Genomic DNA, 20,060 nt, shown 5'->3' with positions numbered 1-20,060 from the left:
ACTTTCAGGCTCTCACTTATAGGTCTCCAGCGAATTGAAACATTTCCCTGCAATAATCGTATCTATATCACCCCCAGACAATGCAGAGAATATTCAATAAAAGGTTTCCCAGTCGATGACTTAATGTATTTTTCCAGCTTTACCCAAATCAAAGATGGCGGCACCCTCCTCCACAGGCCGTTCCGTAGTAGCGACTTTTAACTTGCCGGCTACGTCACACGAGGGCCGGTGACGAGATTGTTAGGCGCCGGTCAGACAGAGAAAACTGCCTGTAAAAGTGTTCGGTGGGGGGCCGCTTTCTACCGCTACTGCACGGTGAGTTCCCCGACATGTTCCACACCCCCGGTGCCCCGCACTCCGCGTGCTGTGAAAGCAATGGCCCGGAACACTCAGGTCTCCTATGAGGAACCACATATCCCAACAGATTAGTTAGTAAGGTGTATGGAGAAGTGTTATCACCCCCGTCAGGCGACTTGTATCTGCCGGTGTCCTGCAGGAGAGATTTCCCTTCACTTCCGGGCCCGGAGAAGCAACAGGAAGTGAGAAGAAATCTCTGCAATATCAGGGAAGCACAGCTGTCCCCATTGGGTGATTTCTCCTCATCTTTTCTCCTGGTGACAACATTTTGGATGTCCACCACTTTCTGTGACACTGCTCCATGTTCTCAGCACATTCATGGCTCTCACTTGTTTCCTGGAATTCCTCCCTAAAGTGTCCCTCCATCTCCTCCCCAACTCCCCAATAATGGCCGCCTAGGCTGGGTTCCCCCTTTAATGTTGTCCCTTTCACTAGTTCATGTGAACCAAACTAGTTAAAGGGGCATTATACATGGAATTGGGCTTTAAAAGTGTCTCTATAATAAAGTATAAGTATAGGGAACACTTTTTTGTTTTCATTTTGAATAGAGTGGAGAGAGATTAGACCCCCCTGTCAGTTCTTATTGCTGTCTGTGTCCCCATTAAGGAGAGTCACCCTCTCTATTTGTCCTGTTTACCGTTATTATTGAAAGTGAAAGTAAAAGAAAATCCCAAATTTAGTGTTGTCACTAGAACAGTAATAGTGGGGAAATCTTCCACTATTCTAGTGGAAGACTACACTAGTTCTGGTGACCTGGGGATCCCCCAAGGAATTCCTATATTTTTCAGGGATTTCTTTTCACTTCCTGTTTTCTATGGGACCGGAAGTGAATGGGAAATCTCCGCAATGGGACACAGATGGCAAATGAAATCCTGACCGGGGTTATAACCCTCCCTCCCAGGTCACAAAAAAAAAGTTTTGCTTTTAGTTCCACTTTAACTGCTTGTTGACCGAATCACTTAAAGTGGTTGTAAACCCTTTAAAACCACTTTGACCTACAGGTAAGTAGGGCTGCAACTAACAATTATTTTTATAATCGATTAGTTGTTTCAGTCCTACAGGTAAGCCTAGATTAAGGCTTACCTGTAGGTCCAAGAAATATCTCCTAAACCTACACGGATTAGGAGATATTTACTAAAAGACAGGCACTGCTGTCTACAGCGCATTGCGCCGTAAACAGCGGTGCGCAGGAGCACTATCGTCGTTAGCAGCATGCCGCTGCTAACAGCGATGTGCCGTTAGTGGAGGCTCGCATGCGCAGGAGTGATGTCAGCGCTGCTTTAGCGCTATGAGTGGCCAGAGCAGCGACACCCGGAAGAAGATGGCTGCTCCGGACTACAGGGCACAGCGGTGACATCGATGGCTCCTGTGTCAGGTAAGTGACACATAATGGGCTACTATGCGATGCATCATCAATCAGGGTTTACTTCCTCTTTAAATGTACAGCAGCTCTAATAGGGTGGAGAACATACCTAATATACATGATCCAGCACTTCCAGGTAGGGGGCATGGTTAGACACAGCACAAGCCGGTTAGAGGGTGTCAGCCAATGGATGACTGCTAGCACCTACCAATCAGCGAGGAGAGAGACAGGGCAGAGCTCTTCCTATGTAAACAAGGCAGAGTTCTGTCCTGACAGCGGGGATGTCATGGAATTTCTTTTTTTTTTAAATGCAGGTAATACAATCCATCACATCCCTTAGTAAAAGCATCACGCTGTTTACAAACAAACACTAGTTAGGCACACATTTAACCCTTTGATTGCCCTAGATTTTTAACCCCTTCCCAGCCAGTGTCATTAGTACAGTGACAGTGCATATTTTTTAGCACTGATCACTGTAGTAGTGTCACTGGTTTCCACAAAGTGTCAGGTTCTGTTTCCACTTTGGACTGCAAAATCGCACGACAAGTCGTACCCTGTGATTTCCATTGAGTACCATTCATATTTGTGCGATTCAAGTCGTCCCTGTACTACTTTGGTCCGACTTTGATGCGACTTGCGGTCCATAGACCTCAAGAATACACAGACATTGCTTCAAGGCGCAGCAAAGTCACATGAGTTTCAGGTCACAATAGTGGAAACCTAGGCTTTGTGTCAGAGTCGCTGATTGCCGCCATTACTACTATAAAAAATTCCAGTGTATAGCCCATAGAAGTGTTTCTCAACTCCAGGCCTCAAGGCGCACCATCTGGTCATGTTTTCAGGATTTCCCTCAGATGAAACAGCTGTGGTAATTATTAAGGCAGTGAAACTGATCAAATCACCTGTGCAAAATAATGGTAAAGCCTGAAAACATGACCTGTTGGGGGCGCCTTGAGGACTGCAGTTGAGAAACACTGGCTCATAGTCTGTAGACCAGGGGGCTCAAACTGGAGGCCCTCTAGGCAAAACTACAAGTCCCATGAGGCATTGCAAGGCTGATAGTTACAAGCATGACTCCCACAGGCAGAGGCAAGATGAGACTTGTAATTTTGCAACCGTTGGAGGGCCACCAGTTTGAGACCCCTGCCATAGACGCTATAACTTTTGCACAAACCAATCAATATACGCTTATTGGGATTTTTTTTTCATCAACAACATTGTAGCAGAATACATATTGGCCAAAATTGCTGAAGAAATTCCTTTTTTTTTTGTTTGTTTATTGGATGTGTTTTATAACAGAGAGTAAGAAAAAAATATATGTTTTGTTTATACTGCAAGAAATAAAACCGCAGAGGTGATCATGATCCAATCCCACCAAAAGAAAGCTCTATTTGCGGAAAAAAGGGAATACATTTAATTTGTGTACAGTGTTCCACGAGCGCACAATTGTAAAAGTAATGCAGTGCCGTATCGCAAAAAATGGCCTGGTCATGAAGGGGGGTAAATCTTCCAGAGGTCAAGTGGCTAATAATCTTAGAGCGCCCCCGTTGTCTTTTGTAGTTTCAGTGCCTTTTAAACCACCAGTGGGACCAACGCAACGGCTGCCTTATAACTCATCACCGTGAGATACATATCTAATTATTTGCTGGGCTTTGACATAACAACACCCTTTGTAATACTATATTCGCTTTTCAACCGCCCCATGCAGATATACTGCTGCAGGGCAGCCACTTGGCACCGCTTCACATATCTCATACATGATCAGCGCTTCTGCCCCGGCTGTGCTGTAATTTGTTACAGCACAAGCCAATCAGTGGATCCCGGCCAATGATTGAGTGCTTTTTTATATACCAAAGGCATGTAGTAGAATACATTTGGCCTAAATTCAAGAAGAAATTAGATTTTTTTTTTTCTGGATATGTTTTACAGCAGAATTTTAAAAATATATATATTTTTTTGTAAGCTTTTCTGGTATTTTTTTCGTTAAAATAAAAAAAAAAAAAAAAACAGAGGTGATCAAATGCCACCAAAAGAAAGCTCTATTTGTGTGGGGAAAAAAAATTATATAAATTTAATTTGGGTACAGTGTTGCATCAGCGTGCAATTGTCAGTTAAAGTAGCGCAGTGCTTAATAGAAAAAAATGCCCTGATGAAGGGGATAAATTCTTTGGGGGGAAAATGGATATGGTTTGCTTTTACTTTCTGGTTAATGGCTATAAATAAACCCAATTGTTGTTTTTTATTTGATTTATAATGAAGCATTTTTTTTTTTTGTCTTTGGTGCAGAAAAGCCTTTGAATGATATACATGATGCAGTGCTGATCTGATGGGAATTTTACAACTTTATAATGTCAAAGACATCTTGCAGAAGAAAAGTAACTTCTGCTAAGGTAAGGTGGATGACATAAAAATGTTTCTTCATCATAAATATTGCTTTAGCCCCTATTCACACAGAATTTGTCTACTCGTTTTCCTATGCCTGACTACGTAGAATCTCATTCTTTCTAGGTGTCCCTGTTCACACACTCAGTCCAGCTTTGTCAGGCATTTTTGGCTCTATGGACTTCAATAGGAATGCCTGCTACACACATTTTGGCATCCTTTTTTAAGTCTGAAGAATTGCTATCCTCCAGCCCAGGAAACAAACTCCTGAAGCTTCATACAAGTGCGAAAACCAAATGTTAATGCCCAAACACAATTTTGCAACTTTGACATGTTAGTACCAACCGTACATATCACCACAAATACTTTGTGCATCCAAGTGGATTATACCTTGTTGTTTTTTTTTGTTTTTGTTTTGTTTTTTACAAATTGGGCTTTAATTTCATAGTTATCTCTCTATCTCTCCATCTCTCTCTCTCTCTCTCTCTCTCTCTCTCTCTCTCATATATATATATATATATATATATATATATATATCTCTATCTCAGGAAACTGGCTATAAATAGTAAAAAAAACAAATGTAGCTGTGTATTTCTTGCTACTATCATAACTTAACACCAAAGAACAACCCAAATTTTCCTGTTCCTGATGATCACAGTGATACCACATATGTGTATGTTAGTTGTTGTTTGTATCCGTAGTATAGCCCAGAAACAATAGTGTGCATTTTGCTATTTTTAGCCAACCTAAAACGCACTGACACTAATTTAAGAAGTGGTTTAAAAAAAAAAAAAAACACCTACCCAAAATATACTGACCATGACCTTTGACCCTGGGACTGACCTAGATCAAACCTTGATCTAGTTATTTGTGTGTGTGTGTGTGTGTGTGTGTGTGTGTGTGTGTATATATATATATATATATATATATATATATATATATATATATATATATATATATATATATATATATATATATATATATATATATATATATATATATACACACACATTTTTTTTGGGGCTGTTACTGATTAAAATTTTGTGTTTGATTAATCTTTTTTTTTTTTTTCTTTTTTTAATCGACTAATTTCGATTAATTATAACGCCACACATACAGATCCAACTACTTTTAGCTGATTTAGCACCATTGTTATGGCAATGGCCGAAGCCAGACATAGCAGGGCATGGCTAGGACATCACACATCATAAACTCAGTCTCACCTTGCCCATAATCGCAGCCTCACTGTAGTCGGTGCCTGTACCTGGATTACACCATCTGCGGGCATCTCCCGCTATGTGTCTCCGAGCTGAGTGTGAAAACTTTGGCTGCGCTGTGAGTCCCTCCCTCCTCCTAGATCATCTCATATGATAGACAGAACACTCTATCACACAAGCTGATCTAGGAGGAGGGCGGGACTTTTCTCACAGCGCGGCAAAAGCTTTCACACTCTCAGCTCGGAGATGCACAGCGGGAGATGCCCGCAGACTGTGTATGACATATAGTGGAGGAGGAGGAAGGAGCAAGGAGCAGAGTGCTGGGCTGCAGCCACAGCTTAACCCAAAGTGGCCCTAGGGCAGGCAGCCTACCGTTCAATAAAATTAACGATTAATCGAGGAATTAATCGGTAATTTCCGCAGCCCTTATAGGACAATTGCTGCAATCCATTTACTAAAAAATTTGTTCAGAAAAACACAACTTGAAATGCCAATATTCTGCTGTGCTAAGCAGCATATTGGCATTTCAAGTTTGTATTTTTCTGAACAAATATTTTAGTATATGAATTGGAGCAATTGTCCTGTTTTTGTCTTTATCTGATAGGCGGATATATTGGGAGCCTGCGTTGTTGCTCTAACAATTAAGCAGTAGAAAGAAGAAACCAACCCATCTGATTTATTAAATATATATATATATATATATATACAATTATATTCGGTTTTTTTCCTCCCTGCAAGGAGAGAGGGATAACAATGCATCTCTCTCTCTCCACTCAGAGAAAGAAAACACAGGTGGCGGGCTGCACAGTGACTGTGATAGTCCATCGGAGGCTATACCTGCGATCAGGAAAGTTCAGACTGTTCGTACAAGACCCAGTGCTCCCGGTGAGAGCCCAGTCTCTGTGCTGGGCGGCGTGCTCCCAGCACAAAGACAAATGCGCATATATGCGGCCCTTCGCAAACCGCCTAGTCCAGTGAGGCCACATATGTGCGCGTACTGTCGGTGGAAAGTGGTTAATGTACTTTATACATGTGAATGTGGTCTGCATAATGTAAGTAACCTTATAATTTTGTGCTAAAGCCCTATTGGACTTTCACTTTAATCAAATATATACATTCCAGGGTCATCAAAGCAAAGGGTTTGTAAAGGCTTATAGTTTGTTTTCTTTAGAAACCAGCTACAGCCTATGTGGAAAAGTCGCAGTGGTCCCTTCCCCTAGAGCTGGAGCTCTTCAATCAGCAGGGAGGAATGCTTTTACTGATTAACTTGGTAAGGGGGTGTTGGTCCTTTGCTGAGAGACCACTGCTTCCACACAGAGAGCAATGATACCTATCTGCAGCTGCTGGCAGGTACAGGCTGCTGACAGACTTCTCTACTTGGGCTGTGGCTGCTTAGAAAGAAAACAAACTGTACAGCTGGTTATACACTAAGTAGATTTTCAAGCATATTTGTACACAAATATGCATATAAACATTTGAAGGAAAACTCTTTGTACATTTGATGACTGGAAGAATATCATTCAAAAGTTCTTTGAATTTTGTTTGCTTTCAACATTCGTCTTTGGAATAAATTTACTTTCTCATACAAAAACCACATACACCGTTCATAATTAATTTAGTTAAGAAAAAAATGTCATCCTGCTTCTTTGAAAATCAACATTGAGCTTGGGTTCACACTGATGCGGTGCGGGATGCCGCATGTATTTCGCACAGGAATCGCAGCACATTCCTGTGCGAATTACATTCAGTGTCTCTAGGGTATTATTTGAGCCATACAAATCCATGGCGCAAATTGCACAAAAACTCGTGCAGGACCCTTTCTTTTTTTTTTTTTCCCCATATCAGAATCTGATTGCATGATCACACCCATGTGATCAGATTCTGCAAATGCCACTAGTTTTGCAAACCAATTTTTTTGTGTTGTTAGCATAACTCTGCAATGGGCTTGCATAAACAGGTTGTAGTTTGGATGCATTGCGGAATCCGCAGAAATTCTCCCAAATAACGATTACAAAATGGAAGAAATGTTCTTTAAAACCAAAACATTTCCAACAAAATTTCACTAGTGTATGGCCAGCTTAAGACACTGAACACATTTTGTTTTGTAAGCCCCTGTATTTAGCAAATTTAAACTGAAAGGTCAAATTAGCTTTTATGTCTTAGATTTGGTTCACACTGATGCGATGCAGGAAACGCACAAAAATCACTGTGTTTATATTTATGGGTGCAGAGACATATTTTCTCTTTACATATTCAAGCTTTGCTTTCCAATTGTACCTTGCTTATTCTCTCAAAACATATCTAAACCCAAGAGCAAAAATTTCATCAATTGCAGCCTTCGAGTTCTTAGATATGGGGGCTGCTGAAAGTATGTTGGGTTTAGATTTACCTGAAACTGGCCATGCACATGCTGATTGTCAACTAATTTCCACCATTCATTGGAAATCCCACATTTAATCACAAGTAACCTACAGAAACTAAACGTTTGACCGACCACCAGAATTTGGTTGATTGTAAAGTATTTTGTTGCACAGTTTATAGTGTTTAATAAATTGACATTGTCAATGCAGTTTATTGAAAGCTGAAAAAAACTACACCAGTTTCATTGATGCAGCCAGATATTCATTTGGTTTGGCAATTTTGATCATATTTCCTTGTAGATGATCAAAGCCACCATTTTTATGTCCTTTCCGTTTTCACAAAAAACAAAAGAATTGGACATTCTACTAACAGACAGGTTTTTCTGACTGAATACGATAGGCCCCCTTAAATGTAACATTTGAAGGAAAAGAGGCCAAACGTGTTGTCCATATCTACCAGTTAGATACCATCATGACTTCTTCATTTGCAGTGGAGACATAAGTGGAGATCCATTTGCAGTGAAGAGCAGCTTATAATGAGATGGTGTGTAAATGATGGTGTGGATTTATCTCTTCAGATCACAGATTGGGTAGAGCCGTCATTTGAAAACTTTTTTGGACGCTCACGTGGAGTCTCAGTTCAGACATCTGAAGCTGCTAAAAGAGGGGCCAAGAAGAAAGATGACTCTGTAGAAACCAAGTCGCAGGGAAAAAAGAGAGCAAACCCCTTTTCCTCAGATCAGTCAAATGATCGAATTAAACCATCCTCCAGTCAGGTTCAGAATGAGCCATGGATTGATAACTACAGACCTAAACTTCAGGTAAGTGTTATTCAAAGTTATTTTCTTATAGATCGTTGTTTAAAGTAGTATTGAACCTTCCAATTTAGTGACATAATTATATTTGGGTCCATCCTGTATACATATAGCAGAATGTTTGTCCCCAGTCACCTTTTAAATGCTGACAAGCTGCATCCTACTCCTCTTCCAATGTTGCATTCCTGAATTTCAATTAAAGCACACACTGTCAAAATCATAAAAAAAATTAAATTAAAATAAAAAGTCACATAATTGGCCACAGAAAGACTTTGGGGTGGATTTACTAAAACTGTAGAGTGCAAAATGTTTCAGCTTCCAGGTTTTTTGTTAAAGCTGAATTGAACAAGCTGCAGTTAGAAGCTGATTGAGTACCATGCACAGCTGCATCAGATTTTGCACTCTCCAGTTTTAGTAAATGAACCCCTATATGTCCCATCACCCTTAATGCCATTTACACTGGTACATATGCATGATCAGAATTCCATTTACAAGTTACAGCATCAGCAGTAATATAAATGGTCAATGTAATTCAGGGTGTGGTACCTGTATATGCTCATAGAGCCATATAGTTGCTAAGATGCAAAAAGACTGACCCGAGTTCAATAACAATGACTAAGGGCTCACATTGGAGTGGCTTCATCGCGGCTTGCATACGACTTCTTTAACAGAAGCATTGAAAGTTGTTCTAAAGCTGCCCCCAAGTAGTGCAGGAAACTTTTTCTAAGTCAGAGAAACTTGAGTCGCACCGATTTAGAACTGATCCATTGCCATTCATGGGGCACGACAAAGTCCCCTGACAAGTCGCAGCGGTGTGAATCAGCCCTAAAGTCCAGACCACCAGGTACAGGATGTATCTGATAATATGTAACCACCAATGCATGGATACATTTTTACAATATGTCAGGGGAAAGAGATAAATAATATGGGGTAAGAGGGGAGAAAAAGTCAAAAGGATGCCATAGAGAAAAGGGGGGGGGGGTTGGGGGGGAGGTGGTGCCCTCCTTCTGTCCCAGTACCCCCAGCTCCATCCTCTTAGATGTATTAGGCCTCTCAATGTGGAGAACTACTGCAGGTAAGAACCTCATACTCTGAAGTGGTTAAGAACTCAGTCAAGGAAAAACAAGGTTCGCCAAAGCCCATCATGCATCAAATGCATCCCTACTTGAGGAAACTCACTTTTCTGTGTGCCTAACGTAAAACTAAAGGCAAAACTTTTTTGATTTAGTGTTGGACAAAGTGGAGATGGCTGAGAACATCTGTCAGGTTTTTATTGCTATCTTTGCTCCCATTTAGGGAGATTCACCCTCTCTATTTGCGCTGTTTATATTTATTATCGTTGTAAGTCAAAGTAAAAGAAAACCCCAAATTTTGGGTTGTCCCCAGAAAAGTAATAGCGGGGAAATATTCCAGTGGGGACGCTAGTTCTGGTGAGCTGGTGTTCCCCAACGAATTCCCTTAAAGCGGACCTCCCCCCTGAAGTGGAAGTTCCGCTCATCTGATCCCTCTCCCCCCCCCCCCCCCCCTCCGGTACCACAATCGGCACCTTTCAGGGGGGAGGGGGCTGCAGATACCTGGATAATCCAGGTATCTGCACCCACTTCCGGGACAGGCTAGCCGCAGATGCCCCCCCCCCCCCCCCACACACACAGTTCCCAGGACACAGCAGGGACCAGTGGAGACGCGCAGCGCGACTCGCGCATGCGCAGTAGGGAACCGGGCAGTGAAGCCGCAACGCTTCACTTCCCGATTCCCTGACAGGGGATGGCGGCGGGGGCAGCAGAGAGACAAGCGATTGCTCGTCATCTGCCGCCGACATCGCTGGACCCTGGGACAGGTAAGTGTCCATTTATTAAAAGTCAGCAGCTGCAATATTTGTAGCTGCTGGCTTTTAATATTTTTTTTAAAGGTGCAGCTCCTCTTTAATTTGTTTTTCTCACTTCCTGTTTGGCTGTGGGACAGGAAGTTATGGCAAATCTCCGTATTGGACTCGGATGGTGGAGAAAAAAAAATGCTGATGGGTTATAACCCTCCCTTGCTCTATCCAAAATGAAGAAAAAAATGCCTATAGCTCTATTTTAGTTTCATTGACTTTGGCTAACCACTGCTACAGTGAGGGCATGCATTTGTCTTCACAGGTCCAGGAATGCAGTTCCTGGTGGCATTGATCATATGAGGGAGGACAGACCTCTTGTAGATCCTCTTAGTAATATTATTATGGGAAGTCAAGAAAAATGTCTGGGTCTTGCAGCAGTGAGAAGTCAGTGGGAAATGCAGCAGACCTCCTCCCAAAGGAGCTGTAGGGAAAACTGTGACCAGAATGCAGGCAGAAGGTCTGAAAATAGGCTATTGAGCATAGTCTGTTCTAGGATTAGTGATGTAAATAACTTTTTATGAAGGAGACATTTTAAATGCATATAAGAGGAGAGATACGAGGAAAACAGCAGGCAAACATAGTAAATGCAGATATACAGTATGCTCCCATATGTCATTTATTTATTTTTAAATGAAGGGTTTAAGAATGCTTTTTTTTTATTATTTATTTTTTTACAAACTGGTGGGAAGTATAATAATATAGAATTTGACACTTATGAAAGATATATGCATCTCTACAGGCAGACCTTGCTGTACACAAGAAGAAGATTGAGGAGGTTGAGACCTGGCTGAGAGCTCACGTTGGGCAGAAACAGGTTTGTATGATTCCCTTTAGTCATTGTGATTGTAGATTTAAAAAGTTTCCTTGCATTGATCTAAAGGTCTCTTGTTAAAAAAGAGTTTTCCATTCTATTTATGTACTGGCTGTAGACTTTTCTTTTGAAAAATCTTTTTCTCTCATGTGCTTACAGAGTGGCTCTGTTTTGTTACTCACCGGGCCTCCTGGTTGTGGAAAGACTGCAACCATCCTAGTGCTTGCCCAGGAAATGGGGATCCAGGTACAAGAATGGATCAACCCTGTAATGCAGGAGTTTAAACAAGATGAGCCAGCAGTTTTTGATCGAGGTGAGAAAAAAGGAATTCCCTTTTTTTTTATTTTTTTTATTTTTTTGCATTATGAAAATTGAAAACCCGGTATAATAGAAAAAAGGGTATTGCATTGTAATGAGCTCTTAAAAGCAAATAACGAGTCAATCCCACTTCCTTTCTTGCAGTAGTAATGCAGTTTCAGTAAAAATTTTGAGTGTGTTCTCATCCTGCCTACTACATTTTCCTGGTTAACATCACAACTTACACAGAAGAAAGTAGGGAAAGCTCCTCCTGTTTGGAGTTAAGATTATTTTCTGGATTATATACGTCTAACTGTGACATGCTAAAGAGTAGTGGCCATGCACAGGTTCTGAAAATCTGAAGTCTCACACAGGTGCCTGACTGTATTGTATGTGTATTGTATGTGTAACTGTATTTATGAGCAAACTCCCTGCAAAAATCATATCGGGATCCCAATGAGTTCTGTGTAGCCACCTTGGATCCTAGGCCCAGGAGGTACATGTAGCCCCACTTTTGCTCAGGAAGGACCAAGGCCACCCAATCCTAGTACCAAGCCCCACTGTCTGTAATTCAGCTTATAAATGAGAGAGCCTGTGTGGCCACTGAATTTTTTGTTTTTGACAGTTAAATCAGTATTTAACCAAAATTTTTAGATATTGCGGCTTATAAATCTTTATGGTTGAATATATTTTAATTAAACTTTTCAAGTAGAGCAATAGAGGGTACAAAACAAAGAAAGGGGGGGGGAGTAGTGGTAAACAAATACAAGACGGAGTAGTGAACCCAAACATACCACATTTTAAGGTGTTTGTCCCAGTTGTCTCCCTCTCTAGCCTGCTTCTCCTCCATAAGCATAACGTCATTGAGGATATCAATCCACCTATGATGGGGGGGGGGGGGGGGGGGTTGGCTATCTCTGATTTCCAGAATTTCGCAATCAGTTGACGGGCTGCTCACAGAAACTGATGAGGTTTCTTGAATGAACCTGGGAGGACAGACAGGGACCACCTTAGGGGAGAGGGCGAGGGAGTCTTCATACATTTCGTTATATACCTCAAATATTCCTTTCCAGAAGGGACGGGCTGGAGCACACACCAGATATGGAGATAGGTTCCTCTTCCTCTGTGACAGCGCCAGCGGGTATTGGGGTGTTGGGGAACCTTCCGTGGCCCGAGACTGGATCTCTATACCATCGAGTAGTTTATAGTTCTTCTCCTGTGCAAAGCTGGAGATCGAAGACTTATGGGTAAATGTGAAGGAGGTATGCCATTCTCCTAGACAGGTTTCCGTATCTAGGTCATTGGTCCGCTTTTGTGTAAAGGTAGGGTGTGTGTGTGTGTGTGTGTGTGTGTATTTCTTTGTATATTAAAGATAACATGTGTCTAGGAATCTGGGAGAGACCGCACATTTCCTCAAAGGTTGTTGGGGCCCTATGTATCTGACCGGATAAGTGAAGGGTAGAGCAAAATTTCGGCAAGGACATTATGGGTAACCAGTTTGTCATGGGGGGGTTGGTGTCCCTCAAGTGGTATAAATCTGCCCATTGTTGTGTGAACAAATCAGCATGCCGTTGGTCAGCCTGCTCTCTCGTGGCCACCCACCTGTCCTGAGGCATCGTAGTTGGGAAGTGTTGGGTTGTCAAATAAAGGGGTTGAGGGGCTGGAAAGTGCAAATGCTGTATGTCAACGGTACCATAAAGCTAGTGCTGCCTCGGTCAATGGGGAAAGCATAGGCATGGTGCGGAATTTGAGTTTGTACCCCCAGAACAGAGACTGCACCATATCTTGTTCGATCAGCATTGATGGTTTGGTCAGCGGGCATGGGAACCATGCAAGCAGTCTGGAGAATATGGCCAAAGCATGATATATATCAAAATCAGGTAGATGTTTCGTCATACGAATTTAATCGCTAAGGAGCAGAGCATTTGGTAGTAGGGCATCGGGAGGGTAGTTGGGAGGGCCTGGAACAGGTAGAGCAGTTTGGGAGGGGACATTTATGCGACCTAGCCATGGCAACTTGAGGTGGTGCCAGGATTCTAGTGATTGTCGGATTTTAGTCAGTAAAGGGCTGAAGTTTAGGGGGTAGACATCATGGAAGATCCGAGGGATCTCTGTCCCCAGATATTTTATTTAGTGTGCCAATGAAAGGGAAAGTTTTATGGACCGTTGTTAGGTCATGGGTGGGTAAGGATATGTTCAGGGTTTATGTTATGTTTTAGCTATGTTCAATTTAAAGTAGCTATGGGAGCTGAATCGATCAAGCTCATGGAGGAAGGAGGGAATGGTAATGTGTGGTTGGGTCATCTGCATATAGGGAGAGCTTACAATGGGCCGAGGGGGTTGGGAACCCTGTATGGCTTTGTAGTTACGAATTGCCTGGGCTATGTGTTCAATGGTTATAGCAAAAATTAGGGGGGATAGAGGGCAACCCTGTCTGGTCCCATTGGTAATTTCAAATGTCTCCGATTGTTCACCGTTGGCAGTAACTTTCACCGAGGGTTTGGAGTAGAAGGACATACTTTTAGCCAAAAGTTTGGATCCTAATCCAATCTGCTGTAGTGATAATCGGAGGAATTACCAGCTGACTCTATCGAATGCTCTCTCTGCGTCACATGCAAGCAGACAGGTGGGGCTATGTTTACGCTGAGCATAGGAAATCAGATGAAGCGTCTTCGTAGTGTTATCCCTGGCCTTGTGGCCTGGGATAAAGCCTACCTGATCGCTGTGTATCAAATCAGGGAGTATGGGGCCAAGGCGGTTTGCGATGATCTTTGCGAACACTTTGAAGTCAACAGTTGCGATATGGGTCTGTAGTTACTGCAGCTCGTTTGATCCTTCTCTGGTTTGGGAATGACGACTATTTGGGCTTGAAATAAGTGAGAGGATAGGGGGTGTGTGTCGTCTACTTCCTCAAAGACCCGTGCCTTGATCGGGGCCAGCTGAGGGGTAAATTTCTTGTAAAAGTGCGGTGTATAACCGTCAGGCCCAGGACTATTGCCACTTTTGAGGCTCTTGATTGGTAATAATGGACGTTTCAAGATCCTTATTAGCACTGGCCAAGATGATGGGCAGGGCCATGTCTTGGATTTATGCGGACATGTTAGGATCGTCTGGACAGGTGAGTGTATCCTTTTTCGAGGGGGGGGGGCAGGTTGTATAGCGAGAAGTAATAATCTCGGAATTCAGAAACAATCTCCGAGTTCTTGTGGAGCTTACAGTCAGGATGTGCCAAGGATATGTGGGATGTTTTGCCTGCGTTGCCGTGGGTGAAGATTTTGCTCTAGGTGTTAGCCTTGCTTGTTGGCCTAAACATAATGAAGGTGTCTTCCTTCTTCATTACGGGCAGCTAGGGATCGCTCTGTCAAAAGGCGGAGGAGGTCACGGCGTGCATTGGAGAGTTCCGCTAGGGTCTTCGGCTCCAGTGTGCGTTTGTGTTTTGCTACAAAGGAAGCAATGTGAGCAAATAGACGCTTAACATCTGCTACACTGGATTTTTTTTTTTAGTCTAGAGCTGGATAAAGATTCCCTGTAGAATGCATTTGAAGGTCTCCCATTCATGGCAGATGTTACATCATTAACATGAGTGTGTGTGAAGTCTCTAATCGCGTCGGAGATCGTCGTCTTACACGCTAGTTCAGATAGTAAGTTGTCATTCAGTCGCTGTGTGGGTCTGGGAAGTCTGCCCCAGGGTAAGGTGTACCGGGGCATGATCTGACCAGAGCTTGATCCCAATGTCACAGGAGGGGTCAAAGTCTAGCAGTGATCGTGATAACAGGATGTAGTCTATTCTGCTGTAGGACCCATGTGCTAAGGAGAAAATTGTGCAGTCCCTACCAGTAGGATTGAGTATTCTCCAGGTATCCACCAAGGATAGGTTGGTGATAATGGAGTGTATTTTAGTTAATGTAGTCAGTGAGATGTGGGAGTTGCCGGTGGAGGAGTCCAGTCTCTGTACCAACGGGACATTTAGGTCAACCCGTAAGATCAAATTGAGGGTCCTGAATGTTTCCAGACATGCTGTCACAGAGGATAGGAAGGTGAGTTGAACCTGGTTAGGGAGATAAATGTTAGCCAGCATAAATATCGTTTGCATGTATTTCAACTTCAGGAATAAGTAGCGCCCTAGTGGATCAACACATTCCAGAACCTCCGGGGTAAAGGAGCTATGGAATGCAATTGAGACTCCTTTCGAATGGTGGAGGGTTTTGTGCTGTGAATACCAAGTGGTGAAATACTTGTTAGGGAGGAGTGGTATAGAGTCCGATCGAAAGTTTTGCGCCAGGAAACGCACTCTGAGTGTGGCATTTGTGGAAGTGATATAGCAGCTGTCTGTGTTCCTCTGTTGTGTTGAAGCCTCTGCAGTTAAGCGAGGAAATCTGAAGCGCTAAGGTGGACACCATGGGACGGGGAGAGTTGGGTAGCAGGCTGTGAGAGATTAACGACCACTGTACATCATGAAATCTGTAGATAAGACATCAGACAGAGAAGGAGGGTAGAGGAAGGAGGGAGAAGAGAGAATATAGAAAATTAAAGGGATTACCAATATTAATGGGGCAGCCGCACGCTAAGGTTTACTGTCCCGATTGAGCAAGCTGATGAGGGAGAGCAGAAGGTTCTGCCACACTTTGGATAGCTGAGGACTGAGCCCTTATTTGTGATAAAACAGCGCCCTCTAGCGACCATAGGGGGGAAATAACAGAGGGCACTAGAAATTGGCAGAAATAAAGTAAGCACTGAAAACAGAGTCTGTGAAGACTCTGCAAAGTCCTAATGTGGGGAACGTGGCAACACACTTAGGGGGCTACCCACCCCGGCCTAAAGATAAGATAAACAGTGTAAATACCATAACTGGTAAATCGGTGGGCACCCCGGGCTTAACCCGAGTGGGAGGGGGGCCCTAATGGGAGGATCCCCCTTAGCCACTTGCAGAGATAACGTAATAGCAAACACTATTCAATAACATAAAAAGTTTTTTTTTAACTAGCTTTGTGAAGATTGTCCATCCAGTGGAAAAAGGCAGGCCAGGGGTCGCTGCTCGCAGTGGCTAGTCTGGATTGTGGATTTGAGGCTGTTCAAAAGTTCCCAGAAAGTTAGCCAGGTCTCCAAGCGTGTACAAGGTTGCTGTCTTGCCATTGTGAGAAGCTGAAAGGGAAATCCTGTCTTGCAAATGTGAGATGAGGTGGAGTGCAGTCATTGCTTTGCTTGAAAAAGGTATGGCTGAAAGGCTGTGCATAGTTGCAAATTATGGCAAGAACCGAGAGCACCACAGACATCTTAAGCTCCGCTTTTAAATAACGGTGGGACTTGGCACCAAGGAAAGGCAGGATACAATCTTGCCTTGAGAAGAGGGAGAGGTCCCAAGCTCCAGTTTTAAGACTAAAGCCTCTGGTAGTTTTTTTTATTCAACCCAGCAGGGCTGAACAGCTCAGGAGGGGCTGCTGTACTACCTATCTGATGTTAGTACAGCAATTTCCCCTGCTGTTATATTGTATTCTGACGGGGCCATGGTCCCTCTATTACTGGTCCCTTGGTTTGTAGGTTATATTTACAATTCTGCATGTCATGTGTTTATTGCTTTTATAACAACATGTTCTACCCATAATGATAGTAATGGAACTTTATAACATGTATGATAACCACTTTTTTATTATTTTTTTGTACAGATATGGGATTCCAGCCTTTTACAAGTCAGTCTCAATCTGCTCAGTTTCACGACTTTCTTTTAAGAGCAAATAAATATAATAAGCTGCAGATGTTCGGAGAAGAACCTTGTACAGATAGAAAGCTCATCATAGTTGATGTAAGTTATCTGTCTGTTTATACCCCCTGCCCTTTCTAATCCTATTTGTAACATTTATCCAAGGAGGGGGGAACAGTCGCATGGCCATTCTTGCTGGTTTCATCTTGCTCTACACTGGCTTTTAGGAGGAGTCAGAAGAAGCACACGCCTGCAGTAACAGTAATTGACAGCAGATATTCCTATCTAAACAAATTCACACAGCTTTACCTAAATGAGAAGAGTAGAAGACAGTAACCCAGATTATATGTTACATTTGTTTGCAGTCCATATCACACTGCACAGAATACGACACTAATCGGAGCTTCCCTTCCATACTCCTTACTGCTTCTGTTTATGTGGATAATGCAGCACATGTTATCACTTCATACAACGAGGACCATGGCAAGTCCGTTTTGCTCACTGAGAAACAATACTATATTCGCACATAGAGAGAAACCGTACACAGTACACTGTCAGCAGCAATTTCCTTAAAGCTGGCCATACATGATACATTTTTCTTATTGAATTTCCTTTAGATTTACTATTTAGTGGAAGGGACTGACTGATTGCATACAAAATAAAAATGTTTAGGTTTGACCTCCTATTGTATGGTAAATCTAAAAGAAAATTGTACAAGCAAATTGTGTAATATATGACTAGTATTAGTCTGCACAAGAAGAATCAAGATGCTGTTAGCTATGTTTCCAGTACAGGCATTGCTGCAAAGAGAGGTGCAAGATTGCTCTTGTGCAGATGCGGCTGGCTTTCTGAAAGTTGTGTGCACTACATAGGAGACGGCAGCAATTACTGACAACCTTTGTAGCCTGGGAGAACAGGCTTAGTGGGTCCTGTGGGAGCATGGGCAACACCACACATGAAGTGATGCCTGCCGTGATTGCACTTAGTGATAATTCATAGGCACACAGTAGGGAGGAGAATAATTCAAGAGCAGCACAGTTTCCCATTAAGCACCAGAGGTGGTGGGACAACCAGTAAGGCTGGAGGTATGCTTTAAAGCACCCATTTAAGCCTAACACGGCAGCTAAAACAGTTACCGTATATAAATACATTTTAAAGGCAGCAGAGAAAATGAGAAACTACATGGCAGAGGGGAAGTACGTCCACGGAGTGGTTTTGATTTTCATTGAACGTGTGACCTCTTGTTTGCGTGGGACTTGGGCATGCTGAAACTCCTAGTTCCTCAACTTAAGAAAAAAATATTCAAGCATTATCAAAAAATGGAAGAAAACGTTGTGTAAGATTGCATTGCCAAGACTCTGTGTGATAGTACAATCATCATAACAATATATTACAGGACAGGGTGTACTTTTATATAGTAAGCTCCTTGAGAGCCGGGACTGATGTGAATGTCCAATATATATGTGTAAAGCACTGTGTAAATTGACGGTGCTATACAAGTACCTTAAATGCATGAAATTATATGGGTGAGGCTTAGCCCAGAGATTGAACAAGTCAATTACCTAGTAAAGATGAACTGAAAATAATGGAAGGGCATTCCAAATTCTAAATGTATTAGTAGAAATTTTGCAGTACCCACTGTTAGGACTTGAAATGGCTGACAGGTTCGCTTTAAAGATAGGCACTAGATGCAGGATAATAATAAAGTGTGTTTATTAGCCCTGAATTATGCCAAATTAAAAGATCAACTTTTGTACTTTTTTTTTTTTTTTATTTTTTTTTTCCCTAATGACGGTTATAACAAATACATTTCAACAACTTTAATCAGTTACCAGTAGAAGTCATTTTGAAGTGCAAATCTAGGTTTTCTGTTTGTTGGGCATCTAACTTAAATTATGTCTGATTGATATAAGATTTAATTCCAATATATATTGATCTTTCTCTGTGTTTTTTCTTTTAAGGATATGCCTAATTTATTTTATAGAGACCCTTCAAGTTTACATGATATTCTCAGGTAAGCTGAAATGTTTCTGGGTTATGAAATGCTACATTTGTTTAGTGTCCACTTTTTGTTTACTGTTCTATATGGTCTTTCTTGTAGGACATTTGTGAGAACGGGACGCTGCCCTCTAGTGTTCATCATATCGGACAGTCTAAGCGGTGATAGCCATCAAAGACGGTTATTTCCAAAGGAAATTCAGGAAGAATTATGTGTCTGTAATGTCAGGTAAATACTTTAGGTATTTTGCTTCCCTGTATAACTTCAATTTTCCCAGTTAGGAATTTGGTACCCCGGTCAACATACCCGAAATGAAGTATTTGACAGCAATATGCAGAGTGGAATTCAGCCAGGCAGCTAGTATTTTCAAAAGGAGAACCCCCTTTCAAGTATTCTTTTAGTAAAGTGTGTGTGTGTGTGTATATGTATATATATATATATGTATGTATGTGTGTGTGTGTGTATATATATATATATATATATATATATATATATATATATATATATATATATATATATATATATATATATATATATATATATATATTGCTCTTCAAAATCCTTACAAGGTGGTACCAAACTTTAACAGTTCTCCGTAAATACTTTCCAACGGTTTTGGCCTACTGCTAGAAATGCCATGGGAAGGGAGGGACTTTACTGCATATTTTTTTTGGTCCTACCTCAAAGTGGAATACTTCTAGATAGAAATCGAAAGGAATGCGCAAACATTTACTGATTACATCCTCTCAGAGGACCCCGCCTTCTACCTCCTGCATATCTCGGATATTCCAGAGAAAATATACCAAAAAAATCGATACTGTCACCCCCCTAATGCCGCCAAACTGTGTATTACGTAGGGATGGAGGGAGCAACATGCCCCTTCCA

General features: G+C 42.0%; 1 protein-coding gene across 1 annotated transcript in view; it reads left to right on the top strand.

Moving 5' to 3' along the window:
- Window positions 1-158: 158 nt before the first annotated feature.
- RAD17 (RAD17 checkpoint clamp loader component) overlaps window positions 159-20,060 on the top strand; it is a 40,770-nt gene continuing 20,868 nt past the window's right edge. Inside the window, exons 1-8 of the mRNA XM_077462472.1 lie at window positions 159-315; window positions 4,007-4,110; window positions 8,258-8,500; window positions 11,110-11,184; window positions 11,341-11,494; window positions 17,142-17,278; window positions 19,138-19,190; window positions 19,278-19,403. Coding sequence (XP_077318598.1) covers window positions 4,069-4,110; window positions 8,258-8,500; window positions 11,110-11,184; window positions 11,341-11,494; window positions 17,142-17,278; window positions 19,138-19,190; window positions 19,278-19,403 — 830 coding nt within the window. The 5' untranslated portion in view covers window positions 159-315; window positions 4,007-4,068. The remainder of the gene's footprint in view (window positions 316-4,006; window positions 4,111-8,257; window positions 8,501-11,109; window positions 11,185-11,340; window positions 11,495-17,141; window positions 17,279-19,137; window positions 19,191-19,277; window positions 19,404-20,060) is intronic.

This window comes from Lithobates pipiens, unplaced genomic scaffold (assembly GCF_037356315.1).
Source record: "Lithobates pipiens isolate NorthernLeopardFrog02 unplaced genomic scaffold, aLitPip1_a1.2 Scaffold_3, whole genome shotgun sequence".
Classification (NCBI taxonomy): domain Eukaryota; kingdom Metazoa; phylum Chordata; class Amphibia; order Anura; family Ranidae; genus Lithobates; species Lithobates pipiens.
Note: the sequence above shows the minus strand (reverse complement) of the source record. Positions and strands in the feature narration are given on the sequence as shown.